This window comes from Ovis canadensis, chromosome 2 (genome assembly GCF_042477335.2).
Source record: "Ovis canadensis isolate MfBH-ARS-UI-01 breed Bighorn chromosome 2, ARS-UI_OviCan_v2, whole genome shotgun sequence".
NCBI classification, from domain to species: Eukaryota; Metazoa; Chordata; class Mammalia; order Artiodactyla; family Bovidae; genus Ovis; species Ovis canadensis.
Window position 1 is genome coordinate 17,584,375 of NC_091246.1, and position 16,519 is coordinate 17,600,893.

General features: G+C 37.8%; 1 protein-coding gene across 5 annotated transcripts in view; it reads right to left on the reverse strand.

The window, feature by feature from the left end:
- Nucleotides 1-9,449: 9,449 nt before the first annotated feature.
- Nucleotides 9,450-16,519, reverse strand: part of FSD1L (fibronectin type III and SPRY domain containing 1 like) — a 68,587-nt gene continuing 61,517 nt past the window's right edge. For 2 of the 5 annotated variants that reach the window (XM_069575524.1, XM_069575523.1), the window contains 3 exons: nucleotides 15,358-15,476; nucleotides 13,458-13,565; nucleotides 9,450-12,727 (listed from right to left, as the gene is read on the reverse strand). In XM_069575524.1, the coding sequence (XP_069431625.1) occupies nucleotides 13,475-13,565; nucleotides 15,358-15,476 (210 nt within the window). In that variant the 3' untranslated portion in view covers nucleotides 9,450-12,727; nucleotides 13,458-13,474. Of the gene's footprint in view, nucleotides 12,728-12,991; nucleotides 13,566-14,014; nucleotides 15,477-16,519 lie in introns of those variants that run through there. The other 3 variants (XM_069575526.1, XM_069575525.1, XM_069575527.1) reach the window with 2 other exon arrangements.

Sequence of the window (16,519 nt, forward strand, 5' to 3'; positions counted from 1 at the left end):
TATCTCTTGCTTCGGTAACTACTACAGCAGCGCACAGAGGCGATCTGAGATTTTAGGAAGTGGTCCAAGAATTGGAGAGGCACCCGCTGAGGTGTGTTCCCCAAAGTGTGTGGGTTTGCCAGATAAAATATAGGACGCCAGTTAAATATGAACTTCATATAAGCAACGAATAATTTTTTAGTGTGTATGCTCTGCAGAGGGATTCAGAGTAATTCCAGATTCTGGTTTCGGTGCCATCGGGTGAGACGGGGGATGGAGTGGGAAACGATCGTCGTGCTGAGTCGCTAAGCTGTGTAGTCGCTAATTCTGGTACGACTGTTTGCGACCCCATGCATTGTAGCCCTCCAGGCGCCTCTGTCCGTGGGATTGCCCACGAGAATATTAGAGTAGGTTGCCATTTCCTCCTCCAGGGTATCTTCCCCACCCAGGGGTCAAACCCGTCTCTTGAGTCTTCAGGCGGATTCTTTACCACTGATCCACATGGAAAACAACTGAGTTAATATTGCTCTTGAGGTTGAGGTGCCTGGGGAACATCCAAGCTCCAGCGAACTGTTACACTCCTGTTAAATTCTGTAAATACACATTCAGTTCCAGACTGGACTAACTTTTAACTGTAATCCAAAGAATTACTGTAAAGGAACACATATGAATCAGTTTCGACATAATTTTGAAAACTATAAAGCACTAAACAAATCACTGTAATTTTCTTTCTACAAAAATTTATATTATCAGCCCAGGGTGAAAACTGAAAATACTCTCCTCATATATCTGAGTAGTTTGCTAAACTTTTTTTTCATTTTGAAATCAGCATTTTATAATAGTAGTAGTGCTGGTATGTATAACAATTTTTGTACTAATACCTAATACTGTATATACATTTTCTTACACCCTGAGTTATTTTTAGTGGGTTAACTTGGTTTCCAACTTGATGCATGATATATACATTTTTGTGCCTTCTAGAAGAATGCTACTATTATGAAATGCTCAATAATGCACATGAATCTAAACTGGTTTTTTTTGAAATGCATAAAATTAAGTGTTTTTCTTACTTCCCAGGGTTATGTTCCTTATCAGTTTCTTACTTTTCCTTGCAGTTTTCTGTGTACATACTGATTTATTTTGTATGTAACCAGACACCACCAGTACTGAATCCAGTTCCATTGCTTGCTGCTCAGAAGGCCAGTACTCGAGCCGAATGTTAGTAGAAAAGGGAAATTTGCTTTATTCAAGAGGCCCGCAACCTGGGAAGACGGTGGTCTGCTGTCCTAAGGCTATCTCCAAGTTGCTAGTTAGGAGACAAATGTTGTAAAGGCAGTGTGAGGAAGGGAGCAGGGTGCGTGACCAGCTTGTGTGTTCTTGGATTGGTTGGCATCAAGGTGAAGTTTCCAGCATCACCAATCTTCTGTTTTCAACCAGTGTGTGGTCTATGTGCTTATGGTCAGCAGTTTTCATTAGGTGGGGGGCTGGCTTCCTGTTAAAATAACTTAAGGCTGTGTAAATCAGACTTTTGTATCTTTCAGGCAAACTGTGAGTTTGATAATTCTGTGTCTGGTTTATAGTCTAAATTGTTGCCAGTTTCCTGGCCCAATTGCTTTTCTTTCTCAGTTCAGTTGCTCACTCCTGTCCAACTCTTTGCCACCCTATGGACTGCAGCACACCAGGCTTCCCTGTCCACCAGCTCCTGTCCATCGAGTCAGTGATGCCATCCAACCGTCTCACCCTCTGTTGTCCCCTTCTCCTCCCACCTTCAATCTTCCCCAGCATCAAGGTCTTTTCCAATGAGTCAGTTCTTTGCATCTTTGTTTCTACATCTTCCTGTTTCCTAATCATTAACTCTTGAGCCAGCCTTTTGAGAATCACTGGGAGACTAAAGCTTTTCTGCAAACAAGAGGCAGGTGGAGGACATGGTGGGTGGGTTGGGGGTGGGGGAGTTGTCTGTCACAGGGAAGGTCCCCTAGGGTCCTGCTTCGTTAGTACCCCCTTTTGACACTCAGTTCTGAAATGGGGAATAAGAAATAAGGTTTGGGATAAAGAGGTTAATTATAAAGTCACCAGAGGAACTGTTTTAGAGGACTCAGTTTTACACAGAGCCCTCTTATTACTTGGACTAGTAGTAGGTTAGTTTAAAAAGTAGGTAACACTCAGAGGAAGGAAGTTACCGAAGATTCATGGGCTTACTGGATACAGGTGTTCACCTAAAGGACTGAAGATGGTAAATTTTGAGCATCAAAATGAGTAACTGCCATTAATTGAAATACAAAACATACATAGAAATTCTTGACTTCATGTTTCCTTACAAGTGAAACTCATTAGTCAAGACTGAAGACTGCCAGGGCATGAACTCACTACCCTGAAACTTGGTAAAATCATTGAGCATTTATCCTGCCTTTCTTATTAGAACAGGATTTCAGTGTTAATCAGAATGCTAATGAGAATTCCAACTAATAAGAAGGAATGATAGAACACTCATTGCTACTCCTAGTGAAATAAGAACCACCACCCTCATCAGCAGAGGCTAAAATTAAGTTGAAATGTTGATGGGGAATTTCTTAATAGATGCATTAGGCTGGAACCCCCTGAACCCACTGATCAACCTTATCATTAACTCTGGGACATCATCACACCATGCACTTTCAGATGTGATGTAACAGAAAGTACACAGCACTACCTGTGAAAGATTCTTGCCTAAAAATTGAACCCACATTTAACCATAACTCTCGATTTAACAGATGCTATAGAGAATCGCTCATAATGTGGGACATTCTACAAGACAAATGTCCCAGTTTCTTTATCAGTGGCATTTAAAAGGTGGTGGAGGGAACTAATGCAAAATCAGACATGCCCATATGCAATGTATGGACCTTGTCTGGACCCTGATTTTTAAAAAGTAACCATAAAAACACATTTTTGAGACAACTGAAATTTTAATACAGACTGAGCCTAAATGATACTAACGGATTGCTGTTAATTTTGCTAAGAATGTTAATAGAATGTGGCTGTGTCGTCATCATTGATGAATACTGCAGTACTTATGGGTGAAATTTTTTAGAACTTAAAAATGATGAACATGGCAAAATGTTAACAATTGATAAATCTAGATGATAAGCATAAACGTGTTCATTATAAATAGCCTCTCTACTCTTCTGCCAGGTGGCTCAGTGGTAAATAATCTGCCTGTCAATGCAGTAGATGCGGATTCAATCTTTGGGTCTGGAGGTTCCCTTGAAGAAGGAAATGGCAACCGGTTCCAGTATTTTTGCCTGGAAAATTCCATGGACAGAGGAGCCTGGCGGGTTAATCCACTGGGTTGTAAAGAGTCAGACACATGCATGTATGCATGCATGTTTGAAAACTGTCATAATAAACAAGAAAAGGGAAAAGTTATCAGGTTCATAAATGTAAAGTGCATAAAAAGTCTTGTTCTATGTAAAGTTTAAAAAAGACAGTTATAATAAAGGATTACATTAGTCAGTCTTTTTTTTTTCTTTAGCCATGCCTCAGGCATTCAGGAGACCTGATTCTCTGACCAGGGATCTAAACTCTGTCCACTGCAGTGGAAGCACAAAGTCCTAACCACTGGACTTGCAGGGAATTCCCAACACTGCTGATTTAAACTACGGTCTTTATAAATGTGGACCAACTGACTAGCTTTTCTTACATAAACCAGAGACATAATGGATCATCTATACCTTCTGGTATGTTTCTTTAAAGTGGACCAGGAACTTAAAGATAGAAGTGAAGGAATCTCAATTCAGAGTCCTAGATTTTTTTTTCTTTTTTGTAATCCTCTATAATTTACAATTATCTTGGATACAACTAACTCATCAGTAACTTCATCTTCATCACTGAAGTTCCCCCCCACCTTCCTTATAAGTAACTTTTCATACTTGAATTCCATTGGTTTATGTAATATTTAAATTATACAATAATGCCATTGGCACAAGTAAGTTGGGGAACAAACAGCTAACTAGAGGTATACATACTAATCAACTGGCAGGAGCAGTGCTTCTCCAGTATACCAGAGGGGAGCCCAGCCGTGAGCCTTCAACTCACTGTGAATCACAGTTACTGTAACTTGGTTAGCCAGTCCAGTAGGGGAGGGGTACAAGGATTGGTAAAAACAGTCCCTATTATTAGCAGATATCCATCTTTTAAAAATCATTCAGACACAGTAGCACATACACATCCTGGCCCACTCTTAACACGGTGGGGTCTGGGGCAAAGAGTAGATAGAAATGGAGGCCAATCTTGATTTAAGTGTCTAAATACCTAAGAGTCAATCATATAACATAAAGACTTCTATCTTGATAAATATTTCTTCTCAAGGAACAGAAATTTAGGTTCAAGATTGAATTGTCAGACATGTGCTAGAAAGCGACAACAGGAGAACCAGGTCAGCCTGTTCTCCCTGAAGTCCCCTGGGACTGTTTCCTTTCAGCCTCTAGCTGCAGCTTGCCCAAGGGTCCTGGTAGCATGAAAGTGGGACACCCCAGTCTGCACATCCAAACTCCTGAACTGCCTCCCCTGAGTCCAGCGGTATATGTCTGTAGCGCAGAATGTCTTCAGGATGGATTGGGGAAGAGGCCTGCATGTGTTATGGAAGCCAGCTTTGGGCTGGTGGGACAGGGGATTATGGGATCCTGGCTGTCACGTTCATAGTGGGTAGTGGAACATAGACCAGGAGTGGACACAATTCTTCACCAGCTTCACTTGTTCATTCCTTGGAAAGATACAGCCTGAGATTGAGGATCAGGGCAGGGACCCCTTTCTTGCCCAAGTCTCAGTGTACATGCCCATCCCTATGGTATCATGCTATATATACTGTTGGGCTTCTTTCCATTTCATGGTATCATGAAAACCCTCCCATTTACAACAGTATCAGCTGTGTAGGGTTACCTGGAGGTACTATCTAATCCCATGACCTTGTGCAAAATGGGCATAAACATATTACTAGTACCATGCAGTGTAAAACTAAAATGAGGTGTAATAAGGGACAGTTGGACAAAAAAGTGGAATGTACACAATTCCCGAGTTCTTGTCCCAGAGATCCAGTCAGGCACATTAGGACTGGAATATCAAGGAAAAGTTTCTCTAATTGAGGAAGCCAATTCCAAAAATGGTTTATATAACATTTTGGGAGGGGGTAAGCTTCCCTGGTGGCTCAGAGGTTAAAGTGTCTGCCCCCAATGTGGGGGACTGAGCAACTTCACATGCAGAATATATTTACACAAGTATACAACTTGTGCAGCAACACAGAAAAGGGAATCCATCAGAACCATAGTGAAAGTGAAGTTGCTCAGTCGTGTCCAACTCTTTGCGACCCTATGGACTGTAGCCTACCAGGCTTCTCCATTCATGGGATTTTCCAGGCAAGAGTACTGGAGTGGGGTGCCTTTTCCTTCTCCAACCATGGTAGTGCACTGTTAACAGGTTGTGTTTTGCTATAATAATGCTGCAACGTGCGTGTGTGCGTGCATGCCGACTTCCCTCATGTCCAACTCTTCGTCACTGCATGAACCTTCACCTGCCAGGCTCCTCTGTTCATGGGATTCTCCAAGCAAGAACACTGGAGTGGTTTGCCATGCCCTCCTCCAGGGGATCTTCCTGACCCAGGGGTTGAACCCGCATCTCTTAAGTCTCCTGCATTGGCAGGCAGGTTCTTTACCACTAGCAACATTATTTGTGACTGTATATATAACAGAAATACCTAGAAATGGAATTAAACGTTTCAAGTGAAAGCGAAGTAGCTCGCTCGTGTCCGACTCATTGCAACCCCATGGACTGTAGCCTGCCAGGCTCTTCAATCCATGGGATTTTTCCAGGCAAGTATCCTGGAGTGGGTTGCCATTTCTTTCTCCAAGGGATCTTCCCAACCCAGGGATCAAACCCAGGTCTCCTGCACTGAAGGCAGACTCCTTACCATTGCAGGAATACTCCTTATATATGTTTTTAATACCTTGATTTTGGGGGGGGGGGCAGGGGGTGCCGGGAGCCAGCGTGAGGAATTCCACCCGTGACAAGGTCATGTGGCAGAGCTCTGATGGCAAGGCTAATCAGACCTCAGGTTTTCCCCCCGGGAATTTCCTGAGCATCTACCCCCCCCAAAAATAAGAATCTGCCTGCTTTTCCACTCTTCTGATATTCTCTAGAAAAAGTCAATTCAGGGCTTTAGTCTTCTGCATTTGAAAGAGTGTTTCAATCCAAAAACCCCTGATGGCTTTCTAGCCTGTCTGCACGACTCCTACAGCTGCGCATGTGATTGTTTGAGGCCTCCTGACCGCAGGAGGCACAGGAAGCTTAAAACATCCTAGGAATGTAGGGGCTTCCGAGGAGTCAAAATCATTAGAATAGGACTGATTAAAAGTTTCATTTGTTGAGCCAATACTTGCTGCCAAATTTTCATATCCTTTATTTTTAGATATAGTTGGTATATAGAAAAACAAGTAGTAGACCTGGTATTAGCAACATTAGATCTTTGAGTTAAGTACCTTCTTTGTTATAACCCACTGCACCTTTGTTCTATAGAGATGTAACTTTACTGCTTTAAGGAGATGCAGATTAAAGAAAAACACTTCAGGGGAAACGAAATTAACATTCATTAAGGAAGAGAGCCAAAAAGTGTTAACAAGCCTCTTGGCCTGAAGATAATGTAAATCACCTGAGACCTTTTGTATACAAAAAGATATACAGAAAGAGTCTGGGCCGCTAACGCTACATAATTTTGTATTACCCATTGATCTCTATGTATAACCAAAAGTATAAAAGGCCTTGAAGGACAATAGAAGGGGAGCCAGTCGCTGGACTGGCCTCCGCCGTGTCGATTCTTTCTCTTGCTCCCTCCCTCTCCTTTTCAGGCTGATCTCTTGGAACGCGGAGGCTCACTGTGTCTACTTACTTGCCCCAGCTTCTAAGATCCGTAAGAGAGCAAGCCCAAGGCGGGGCACTCTCCGATATACAAACAGGCACCAGCGGCCTAACGTAGACGGTGCAAGCTCCTTGTCTGGAACTTTATTGGTTTTCCACGTAACCCAAGTTAATCAGCCTCTTCTCCCCACTTAATTTTCCTACTACACTATTTCTTCCTAACCTAATCTTACATTAATAAATAAGTAAGTCTTTCCTCGCCAATGCCGTCCCACTTCGAATTCCCTGGATCCACCGGGGCTGGACCCCGGCAGGGGGTAGTGTTCTAAAAGGTCTTGCTAGGTCTTCACAGAGCTGTCCAACTTCAGCTTCTTCAGTGTTATTGGTTGGGGTATAGGCTTGGATCACTGTGATATTGAATCGTTTGCCTTGGAAATGAACAGAGATCATTCTGTTGTTTTTGAGATTGCATCCAAGTACTGCATTTCGAACTCTTTTGTTGACCATGATGGCTACTCCATTTCTTCTAAGGGATTCCTGCCCACAGTAGTAGACAGAATGGTCATTTGAGTTAAATTCACCCACTCCAGTCCATTTTACTTCGCTGACTTCCTAGAATGTCGACGTTCACTCTTGTCATCTCCTGTTTGACCACTTCCAATTTGCCTTGATTCATGGACCTAACATTCCAGGTTCCTATGCTTCAGCAATACGTGAACCGTGAAATTTCAGATGTTCAAGCTTGTTTTAGAAAAGGCAGCAGAACCAGAGATCAAATTGCCAACATCTGCTGGATCATGGAAAAAGCAAGAGAGTTCCAGAAAAACATCTATTTCTGCTTTATTGACTATGCCAAAGCCTCTGACTGTGTGGCTCACAATAAACTGTGGAAAATTCTGAAAGAGATGGGAATACCAGATCACCTAACCTGCCTCTTGAGAAACCTGCCTGTATGCAGGTCAGGAAGCAAGTTAGAACTGGACATGGAACAACAGACTGGTTCCAGATAGGAAAAGGAGTACGTCAAGGCTGTATATTGTCTCCCTGCTTATTTAACTTATATGCAGAGTACATCATGAGAAATGCTGGGCTGGAAGAAGCACAAGCTGGAATCAAGATTGTCGGGAGAAATATCAATAACTGCAGATATGCAGATGACACCACCCTTATGGCAGAAAGTGAAGAGGAACTAAAAGAGCCTCTTGATTAAAGTTAAAGAGGAGAGTGAAAAAGTTGGCTTAAAGCTCAGCATTCAGAAAACGAAGATCATGGCATCTGGTCCTGTCACTTCATGGCAAATAGATGGGAACAGTGGAAACAGTGTCAGACTTTATTTTTTGGGGCTCCGAAATCACTGCAGATGGTAATTGCAGCCATGAAATTAAAAAGATACTTACTCCTTGGAAGGAAAGTTATGACCAAACTAGATAGCATATTCAAAAGCAGAGATATTACTTTGCCAACAAAGGTCTGTCTAGTCAAGGCTATGGTTTTCCCAGTGATCACGTATGGATGTGAGTTGGACTGTAAAGAAAGCTGAGTGGCGAAGAATTGATGCTTTTGAACTGTGGTGTTGGAGAAGACTCTTGTGGGTCCCGTGGACTGCAAGGAGATCAGTCCTGGGTGTTCACTGGAAAAGATCCTGATGCTGGGAGGGATTAGGGGCAGGAGGAAAAGGGGATGACAGAGGATGAGTTGGCTGGATGGCATTACCGGTTCAATGCACATGAGTTTGGGTGAACTCCGGGAGTTGGTGATGGACAGGGAGGCCTGGCATGCTGCGATTCATGGGGTCACAAAGAGTCGGACACGACTGAGCGACTGAACTGAACACCTTGATATTACTTGTTCTCCAGAAACGTTGCACCCACTCACGCTCCATCTTTAGTTATTTAAAAACTTTATGAAACCCATAAATTGTATATTTGTCCAAAGAAATCATCCTTGGAAAACATTTTCTGTATGAAGGTATTGGTTTCTCAGTATCTTTGTCATACTCTTCTCCCTGTGACTCAAAACTATCTAGTATCTCTTCATTCTTCTCTTGGTAAAAATGATCTTAGTTACAAGAGCTCCAGCCTTGTCTGGTCGTTGACTGGTTTTCTTTTATCTCCCAAACTGGTTTCAAGTTACAATATAAATTAAAAAAATCTGAGCTTCTGATTCTGTCTTAGCTACCAAAATGTAATCCAAGATGTGACAACTTCCAAAGACAGAAACTAAGTTCCTGGTTTATATAATAGTTACAGCATCAATAGCTGCACTGTACAAGCAGCAGGTATTAATACTAGCAAGATGTGGCTTTTACATTTAAGTTACAATGAAAATTTTAGTTCCCTAGTTGAACTAGCTATACACATTTAAAGTGCTCAACAGGTGGCTGTGGCTAGTGGCTTACTGTGTTGGACAGCCCAGGTTACAGAACGTTCTGTCATTGCAAACAATTGCATTGAATAGCACTGCTCTAAAATAAAAAAAACCTTTGGAGGCAAAATTCCTAATGGCTTTTTTATCTCTCATGCTCAACAGCACACTGTAGATATTTAATAAGAGTGGATAAAATGCAAGAACTGAAGCAAAAGAAAGCAAGAAAAAAAAAGTTTAATTTTTAGATGAGATATTCCAGGTGCTTTTTTAAGAATTTGGTTATTCTATACAGAACATAAAATCATTTCAACATACAAGTTACTCTATCTTGAATACTCTATTTTGAAATTTCAAAAACCACTTTAAAAGCTTTGTCTTGCTTCCAAAATATGAGGCAAAATGCTTATTATAAAACACTAGTTTTCAGCACTGCGTACATTGTAAGTAGTTCATTAATGTTCATCTTTAACTTAAACATTAAACCTGAGGAATTAGAATTTTTATTATCAGAACTGCATAGCAAAATCATGTCCAGATGGTAGAAAAACCAAATAATCTATGGATCAAGATAATTTGTAAGCCACTTAATTCAGTTTGAAGCAAAACAAGTTATGTTAGGAGAGATAAATGATATCCAGGATAACAGAGTTTTGAAATGTGTCATTGTGTTTTTAAAAATGATAATGCAACAAAAGTTATCAAATGTTTTAAATGGTCACATACACCTTATATCATCCATCCAATGACAACAAACTGTTGAACCATTCCAAAGCTGGTATTTTGCAAAGAATTATTTAGGCCAAATTCAGTCTTTGCAAGTGGCATTGGGCAGTCATGAAAGTGCAAATGCCTGGATGGAAACACAGCTTAAATCATTTATTTATGCTACTATTCTACTCTGACACACATTAATGCTATGGGAGAAATTTTACAGTTCTAGAAGTCTTGATATAGAATACACCTTGATGAGAAAATACAAAAAGGCCACAAGTCATGCATAAACTAAAAATGTTAAAGGATATTTTAATCAGGCTTTAAAAAAACAATCAGGTTTCATGTCCTGGTGATACCACTTTAAGCACATGCTTTATCAAAGTAAATGGCATCTAGAGGTATCCAAACACTTAAGTCCATTATTAACTAAAAGTAACACTTCACATTTACATAGCATTTTACTGTGGTTGAATCTATTTCATATACTCCATTTCATTTTATTCCTCACAACAGCCCTGTGAGGTAGGCTGAACAAGTTATATTGTTGTAAAGGCAAGTTACATTGCCTTTATGTAAGGCAATGGAAGCCCAAAGATGATAAGTGATTATGTAGAGATCATAGATATAGTATATGGTAGAGCTAAGGTGATTAATTTTAAATACTTTAAAAGAAATTAAGCCAAAATGTTTTTGTTATATCTAGAAAATTTAAAGACTAGTGGTTTTTAATACAAATCATTTCAAAACTTTAGCTATTATATATCTTATTGTATGAATTAGTTATAAATTTGATTTTAAAGAGTCTCCCCTAAAAGGTAAATTAGATGCAATGCTTTGGTATCTTAGAGATTCTGGAAATGTTAAAAAAAAAAAAAAAAGCATTCTCATAACCCTTAAGCTCTCCAAAATGTTCTAACACTAACAAAAATATCTTTTACCAATCACTTACAATAAACTTAATTAGCTCCAAGGCAAAGCAAACACATTAACTTACGGGCTGTCCTACATAATGTGAAATCCTCTGCATGTTCATCCCCAAGAACCAACATATATTGATTGGGTACCGTTAAGAAAATATACCAATTTAAACTAACACAGCTCAAATGATTACAAATCAAAAGTCAGTACCTTATACTGACTCAGAAATAACAAATACTGTTTTAACTTGAATGTGAGTAGTCTGAGGAGAAAAGTACTATAGTAATCTCTGATATTTATTTTATAAGTGAATACTAACCTTTATATGGCATACCCAACAATGTATCTTCAACAAAAACATATACCATGTGTGATCCAGTTAACCTCCAAATTACTCAAAAAGCTTATTTACATTAATCAAATATTCCAGGTAACAAAGCTATCATATGTGACATCGGGATCACAAGTATTTGCATAATATGAATACTGTAAGATATACATAAAACTAAAACTATACTAACTACGAGGTAATCTTTCTGCAATGATTAAGGAAAATTCATGATCACTTATAAATGCTCCAGCACTGGCATTATGAAATATAAATTTAAAATAACAAATAACTTTATGGTTATTTATGCTGACCATTCACTTCCCTAAAATAATATATTCAGTGTAAAAATAAAATCAAGGAAGAAACTTTTTAGAAACATCTTACATGACTACATATAGGTGAACCATTTTACATGCAGTTAATTATAATTTTTTATAAACTCTTAACATTTACTTTTTAAAATTTCTGACTGATTAGCAAAAACATTGTTTTTAAGATGCAAACTTTGTCATACCTCTCAAAAGCAGCAAAAGCACTGTACGCACAGAAAATCAAACTTCACAAAGTTAGGAAATCTGAACAGAAAGTATGACTGCCATCCCAGACTTAAATATTTGTTACACAAATTAACAAATGAATGAATACTGATCTTACAAATATGGAGTTTTCTCCAAAAGAATTATCATGATGATTTTTAAATACAGTCCTTAGTCTGTTTAGCTCAGATTCACATATTTTATGGAAGTCTACACTATCCCTTCTAATGAATACTTTGAAATGATCATTTTTCATATATATCCTTTTCCAATTTTCCCCATATGTTTCCAAAAGACACTAAGTAACTTAATAATTTTATGTGATTTAAAGTATATGTAGGAAAACTAATCATTCTGGGTAAGTCATGAAATAAGAGTATCTTAGCCCAACTAAATCATTTTTCTTCTTTATATCACTGAAGATCAGCACAAAAATTCAAATTATACATAATACTGCGCATACTTTAATTTCATAAGTGAGCAAATAAAACCAAGCCAGTATGTCTCTTCAGATGACAATATGGGGGAAAATGACTGCAGAACAAATTCGGTGAAGTCTAGCTGTACAGCAGCAGTTCATGGTTTGTCAAAATAGTACAGATTCCATCAGTTAAACCCCTGTACAGACAGGCACACCTTTAATACTTTCAAATTGTCTACCTACACCTGGAACATTCAAAGAATTACTGTATATTAAATTTCTATGTGCACTTAGTAAATATTTGGTATGTACATATTTACGAAAAGTTAAAGATGTATGTGACAGTCAGTCCAAAGAGTCAAAACGAAATGTAAAAAAATTCTTTTTTCTAAAGTGCTTAAGGCAACTCCTTCATTTTTTATCCAGTTTACTACAACTGGTTTGAGATTCAACTGCTAAAAGAGAAAGGCAATACTAAGTGTATATTTTTATAAAACATAATTTTTTACACCTGTGGTATATCCACTACCATCAACCTCTCATGCATTTCTTTTGTAGAAAGCAATCATGTTTGACCTGTCAAAACAGAGTAAAAAAAAAAAATTTTAAAGAGTATACCAATTTTTCATGTCTTCAATTGAGCAAAAAATCTCAATATTTTTTAATTCCAATGTTAATGAGAATGTATATATTGTGTCAAGTTAACAGTTACCTTAATTTGAGACTATGTAAACAGGCACTATAGTTATTATTTTCTAGTTTGAAAATGAGAACGACACACTTCCTCCAATTTAACTTAACACAAATAATCGTAAATGAATTAACCTAAAAGTCCACACATTTTGTTTTTGTTTTTTTGGGGAGGGGGGGACCTTTAAGAAGAAGCATAGTAAGAGGGAAACCCCAGATTCTTATTCTGAAGTATGAAAGTATTACTTCAAATGCATTTTTCCAAATGATACTAGAATATTTTATATGAAGGGTTTCAAATGATGGGATGAGCACACACAAGAATCATATGTACTCCTCCAGCCCCTGACTAGTATTTTCCTTTCCTCATGCCCCTGCAATAGAACTCCTCACCAGTATTACATAATGGTCTCTGGTTTAAGTATCAGTTGACAATGCATGGGGCATGGACTGAGAGCATGCTTAAGAGGAAGAAGGCACTTAAAATTAAAAACAGGATATAATTATACAGACATAATAGTAAAAGTTTTTATACAAGAACCTCTGGCTTTTTCAGTGTCATTTTTGTTAAAATATACATGACTGTTCACATAAAGCAGCTCCACCACTAACTTACTGCTTTCAGGTTTAACTTTATGAGAGAGAATTATAACTTCCTGTTTCCTTAGGTCCTGCAATAACCCTGCTGCAGAGAACAGGACATCCAGAAATTCTTTCAAAATCTCTAGGAAAAACAAAAATCAAAATTATATTTATTTGGAGAATCAAAACAATATCTACTGAGCCTTATGCTTTTTAAAATATGTTATCAGACAATGGTATAGATATGACTCTCCTCTGGAAAAATGAATACCCAGTTTGAATAAAATTCCTCATTAGATTTGTTTTACAAAGAACAAAATATCCCATCAGTAAACAATAAACTTTAAGAGAGACTGAGCTGTTCCTATCCCACAAGTCTTTCACATAGTAACTAAAGTAACTAAAATGTACACAGCAATGGTCACTTCTAGGGAGAAAGGTATCATAAGACAATATACTTAAAATATGAATGGAAGAACGTCAATATGAGAAAGTAATGAAAAAGTCAGCTTCAAAAATTAAGGAATATACAAACCCAGACCTCTTGAAAATGCTCAAGGAATTCTTAAATACTGTAATGACAACTTTCAATTTGGCTTAAAGAACTTGTTACAAATTTTAATCAACTTAAAAAATATAAATGCTTTGCTCAATAATCATGGGTGTTACTCATGGTTTAACACATCTTCCTTACATATGGTAAAGATCACTCTATGTTAATTTTTTTTTGAAGAATTATGATCCTTTAGAAAGCAAATTAAGTAGCAAAAAGACTGAGAAAAAAATAACCTCTGAATAGGTATGTCTGAAAAATTCATGTGCCAAATAAGTCAGAGATACATAGTTTTTTCAAAACTCTTTGTTTTTAACCATTCCATCTTATTAAAAAGCAGATATAGATGACTTCAGTAAAGGATAGTTTTAGGCACCTCCCTTTATAACCTATTCCTTATAGATAAAACTTGAATAGGTAGCTTTTTCTACTTTCTATATAGCTTTAATGATCTTTTACCTTACTAAAAATGTTAAAAATAAGCATAATTATTACCAGTTATTACACCAAATTCAAGTGGGAATTTTATCAAAACTATTAAAGTTTCTATTAAACTAGACAAAAAAAAATCAGAAAATATAAAGCTTTAAAAAATCTTACCCATCATTCAAAATAATGGAAAGAAGTCTAATTAAACAAGGTAATGTATAAAGAATATCCCTTTGCAGCAGGTAAAAAACTGAAATTTGGGCAATTTAAAGCTATTATATCTAGAAACACTTCCTGTCCACTCTCTGTTTTGAGTTATAAACTGAGAGAAATGTCACAATATTTGGAAAGAAGAAAATGATATACAATCTAGTTGAAAAATAAAAGACAATCATTTAGCAAACCTCAACTTATTTATAAAAGGGGAAAAATAAACTACTGAGAAAACCTTTCTAGCATGCCCAATCAATTTTTTCAGTTTTTAGAAAACCATGGAAGACTGTACAGTTTTAAAGCTTCAGTGTAAGAAATAATAGGTAATGATGACATTAAAAAAAAGGAACGTATAGAGGAAAGATATAAATGCTTTTCCCTCAGGTCCTAGGGCTACCATATATAACTAAACATTTTAGAATAGTCAGAGTAATCCAACACACACAAAAATGAGTTTCTATGTAACTACTTAAACACTGCCTTTTTTTTTCCCATTTACTCTTCAAAACATCAGTTTCTTGCTAGATGTCTACTTGCTTCTCTGATACCCCACAGCAGGCGCCTGTGAATGCTTCCTACGAGGTGCCGGATGCAAACAGATTCCAGACCTTAGAGCAGAAGGTAGCAAACCTGACTTCCACCACTTGTAAACTGCTGCAATTAGTAACTGCACGGAAAAGGCCACCCAATCAAAAAGGAGTGGGGGAAGGAAGATAAACATATTCTGAGTAGGCATTACTGAGTAATATTGTTTAAGCTGCTAGTGGAGCCAGTCATTCCATTTTCACTTTTCTGAAGAGTCCTCACAGCACTTGGAACCTGCATCCCAGTACTCAAAGAAAGTCCACCACACCAAACCTAAGAGAGGACAGAAACAAAGCTGCAATCAGACTTCAAACCAAGTGAAGACTTAAGGGATCCTGACATTTTTCCATCTAAAAGGCAAAAATAAGTGAACACAAGTGAACATCATCAAATTCCAAATGGAAAACCTTCATATGTGAACTGAGGGGAAGTAGAAAGGCTAACTCAGGGGTCTTTTAGAACCATATTGGCCAAAGGAAGTCTTATGACAGCAGAACTCACTGGAGCTACACACAGGAGGGAAATAGGGCCGTAGAAATTCAGAGACTAAACTGGATTAATTTAGTCAAAAGATACCATCATTACTGATACTAAAGTTCACAACCAAGAGAAGTACACAAAGACTCATCTTCTTCATCCCAATTACTGCCTTGGGTTTTGACAATGGGTTGTGGCCTGAAACTATAGGAATCTAACACCCCTCTGTTAACAGAGTAATCCCATTAGCTTCTTCCCTAACTTGTTAACAATAAGAACCCTTTTATAATTCTCAAAGATAATCTGAGAAAAACACAAATGGCAATATCCAAATATACTTGCCATATTCTATTATCATAAATGTGAATGAGTTTGTGAAAGATAAAACTGCTTCACTTGTGTTGAACAAAGCAGCTATCATTCAGTAAAGTAAATAACTGATATGGAATAGAGTCAAGAGAATTAAAATGTGAAAATATGAATCATTTAAACTATCATCAACTGCCATGTATGTAGCAGACAAGCTTAAATTAAAGCAAGGGAGATTCTAGAAATTTTTTATGTATTCCCACCTTCAAATATATCCTAAGTATTCAATATTTACTCAGTAACCATAGTATAGTTACAAAGAATCTGCAGACTGTGAAACACGTGGCTATATAATTAACATTCCAAAATTCTTAAACTTTAAGGTTCAGTAATGATAACTCTTAAAATACAAGAAAATGTGGTACAAATGAACCTATCTATGGAACAGAAACAGAGTCACAGATAGAATAGACTCATGGCTGCCAAGGGGGATGTGGTTAGGGAAGGGGTAGACTGGGAGTCTGGGGTTA